This window comes from Arachis ipaensis, chromosome B08, assembly GCF_000816755.2.
Source record: "Arachis ipaensis cultivar K30076 chromosome B08, Araip1.1, whole genome shotgun sequence".
NCBI classification, from domain to species: domain Eukaryota; kingdom Viridiplantae; phylum Streptophyta; class Magnoliopsida; order Fabales; family Fabaceae; genus Arachis; species Arachis ipaensis.
The window spans coordinates 127,836,280-127,840,176 of NC_029792.2; the positions used below are offsets into that span (position 1 = coordinate 127,836,280).

Below are 3,897 nucleotides of genomic sequence, written 5' to 3' on the forward strand. Positions count from 1 at the left end.
ATTCTCATTTATACTAATGTAAATAAAAATTAAACTCTTAGATAATATTAGTGAAATAAATAAATATAATATAGTTAAAAGAAAATTAATGTATTGTCTTGTTATTAAAATTGATTGAATCTTAGTATAACTTTTTAGAAATTATAAAAAAACACAATTATATTTGAAATTGATTAAAATTTATGGATTTTAATTGGCAGGGCAATCACAAAAACAAATTGTATACACTCCTCTCATGGAAAAATCTATACCATATTTTGGCAACCGTTACATAATATGATTTCGGACAATCCAACTTATATTTTTTTTAAATTTATAATTTTCATAAAATATAATGACTCTCAATACTTGCTTCAGTCATGTCTTTCACTTATTTCTTAATTGGTCTAGCTCTTGGAATTGCTCAAATTTTAGATTATGTTTAATTTATTTTTCTACTTAAATTTGTTTGATACACCTGATACTTTCTATTGAACACATAAATCATTATATGCATAGAGAGTGTGTTAGTTATATAAAGCAAATTCAAATAGGAAAACAAATTAAACATAACTGAAATTTGAGTAATTTCAAGAGTTAGATCAATTAAGGAATAGGTTAAAGACATGACTAAAAATAAGTATTGAGAGCCATCCCATTTTATAAAAATTAGAAATTTGAGAAAATACAAATTAAATTGTTCCAAACCATATTTTATGCAACTGTTGCCAGAAGAAATATGACATGGATTTTTTTTTCATGAGAGAAATGTATACAATTTATTTTTGTGATTGACCTGCCAACTAAAGTTAATAAATTTTAATCAATCTTTTGTGAGACAACAAAATTATAAAACTTGCTAAATGTGAGTACATAGAATGATAGAAATGATAATTTTATTTTTATTTTTATTTAAAATTTTAAATTAATTAAATTAATTTAAATAGAGTATGATGTTTTGCGGATATTTTTGAGATTTGACCTGACTCGATTTTTAGGGGTGGCAATGGGGCGGATTTTTGCTCTACCCGACCCCGCTGTACAACGTAAAACGTTGAATCCTAACCCACCCTGTGGGTACCTGTCCTGTCCCTATAATTACTAAAATCCAATAAATAAAATTAAATTTCAAAATTTATATAATTATCATCACATACATAACATAAATTAAAATAAAAAATTTAAATATTATACAATAGAGTAAAGTATTGTTTTTGTCCCCAACGTTTGCGATAAGTCCTATTTGTGTCACTAACGTTTAAATTGTCCTATTTGTATCCCTAACGTTTATAAAAGTGATTCAATGTTATTCTACTATCAATTATACTAACAAATCAGATTATATTTTTCGATTATTCTCACTTGGATGCATTCATTCTCAATTAGGTCTCACTTGGATGTGTTCGATTTTAATATTATACCTACTATTTGTGTTTAGATTCAATTATGTCTCTAGAAAAGTGAATTATGTAAATGTTGTAGGAATTAGTTTCAACTTTTGATGAGTTATTTTTCGGAGTGGATCATCGATTCTATCTCAGACATTTGTATTCTAACTTTAAGAAGAGATTTTTAAAACTCAAACTAAAGCGTTCATTATGTGTAATTGACGGCAGGATAACATTGAATCACTTTTACAAACGTTAGGGATACAAATAGGACGATTTAAACGTTAGGGACACAAATAGGATTTATTCCAAATGTTGGGGACAAAAATAATACTTTACTCTTATACAATATTATTAATCATTTACTAATTATTTTATATATATTATATATTAAAATTATATATATTATATATATAGCGGGGCGGGTATTACCTAAACCCGCTCTAGTGCGGGACGAATAATTACCCGCCCCGAACAGATAAGAGCAGGATGGATACCCACGGGTTCAGGTGGTATTTGGTATTGCCATCCCTAATTGATTTTAGTTTAGCGAATTAGTCTATTATAAGAAATTAGTTTTTTTTTAACTCATCAACTTTTCCATTTTTATCCATAAAAAATTAAAAATCTATTAAGAAAAAAAAAATCAAATTACTTCAACTTACCACTCATACCTTACACTCATTACTATAGTATATCAACATTAAGTCATTAAAATGAACTTTTTTTTTTATATAATTATCATTCAAAATCTATTACTGTATATATGTATATATACATACACATATACATTGATCAAATGAAATCAATTTCAAATATAAATGTAAGGGTTAACTGAACTCACATCGTACTAATGGCGGCCACAATTGTATATCCTATTGCAGATTCATAAAAAATTGTATATTGTATTATTCTGAAAAAATAAAAATTTTTTTTCCTTCAAAATAAATATAGCATATCGAAATATTTAATTTTCAATATATTATACTTACTATCATAAGTAAGTTTTTTATTTTTTAAAAAAATTTATAGTTTTCTATTTTTTAAATATTTTATAATGAAATATGAAATCATAATACTTACTTTATATATGTAAATAATATTACTCTATTTTACGTAAGAATCTATCAATTTTTTCCAATAATTTTATAACAATCTCTTTAAAGGAAATAGAAGTTTGTTAAATACACCTACAACAACAAAACATTACTAGACTTGTTAATTATTAAATAAACTAGGGAGCCACTCCAATAAAGACGTCTAACACGTCTTTTTTTTAAGATATTTTTTAATAATTAAAATTTAACATATATAATCAATTAAATCGTATTATTTTTTGTTAAAATTAGGCTAAATAAATTAACTTAACCGAAAAATAGTAAATCAAATTTTGAATCGGTCTAAATTAATATTATTTTTTATAAAAAATGATTACAATACCCCTATTATAAAAAATGACTAAAATACTCTTTTATATATATTAATTTTGAGAATCCTAAATTATAGCCATTTTCTTCTCTGTCGTCATAGGGTTAAAATTTAGAGTTTATATATATATATATAGGGATATTTTAATTAGTCTTTATAATAGGAATATTGTAGTTATTTTTTATAAAAAAAATATTAATTTATTAATTTTTTGGCTAAACTGATTTGTCTAGTCTAATTTTAATAAAAATAACACAATTTAATTGATAATATGTGTTAAATTTTAATTTTTAAAAAATATCTTTAAAAAAAATATTTTTGACATTTCTATCTAAGTAGCTCCCAATAAACTATCTAATCACAGCAAAATTTATACTAACATCAAATTTAGAACACCTGATATCTCTTTGTAATTGTCTTCAAGATAGACATTGTTTTAATTCATGTACAACATAATTAAATCTATCATAAGAAAATACTGAATTAAATATACATTTTTAAGTTGCATGTGTCATTTTTAATATTATGTTGTGAATATGTGATTGCAATTAACAAAAATAACCAAAAAAAAAACACATAAGATCATCTATATTTTCTCAAAATGCATCTACAAATTGAAAAAGATCTACTTATAAATGTAAAACCATATTTTAGCTACTATATATATCAGTTTTGTTTGTACTTACCAAAAATGTTGTTAATGAGTCCCAGCACGATAGCAAGAAAATGTGAAATATACAGAGTGAGAAGACCGAAGATCATAACAATAAGGCCACCAATCTAATCTATTTGTACTATCGACCATGCTAATGATAAAATTCTGGATCCAATCACTGCTGAAAATGCAACTTCAAATTGAAAAAGATCTACTTGTAAATGTAAAACCATATTTTAGCTACCATATATAACAGTTTTGTTTGTACTTACCTAGAATGTTGTTAATGGGTCCCCGGACCCAGCACCATGCTATCACCATGCTAATGATAAAGTTCTAGAACCCATCACTACTGATATTATATAAGAGCTTGTCCTGCACCAAATATAATATATATCAAATATCATAAAGAATTGAAAAAATTTCAAGTATATCAAAAAACACTGG

At 24.7% G+C, this 3,897-nt stretch overlaps 1 protein-coding gene across 3 annotated transcripts in view; it reads right to left on the reverse strand.

Moving 5' to 3' along the window:
- The window catches only part of LOC107613271 (14-3-3-like protein B), a 9,307-nt gene that overhangs the window by 3,206 nt on the left and 2,204 nt on the right, over positions 1–3,897 (reverse strand). The window contains exon 4 of one of the 3 annotated variants that reach the window (XR_002353129.1): positions 3,723–3,825. The exons of 1 other annotated variant lie outside the window; for it this stretch is intronic. Coding sequence is in view for 1 of the 2 variants with exons in the window: in XM_021110150.1 (XP_020965809.1) it covers positions 3,787–3,825 (39 nt within the window). In the remaining variant the exon portion in view is untranslated. Of the gene's footprint in view, positions 1–3,631; positions 3,826–3,897 lie in introns of those variants that run through there. One more of the 3 variants, XM_021110150.1, reaches the window with a different exon arrangement.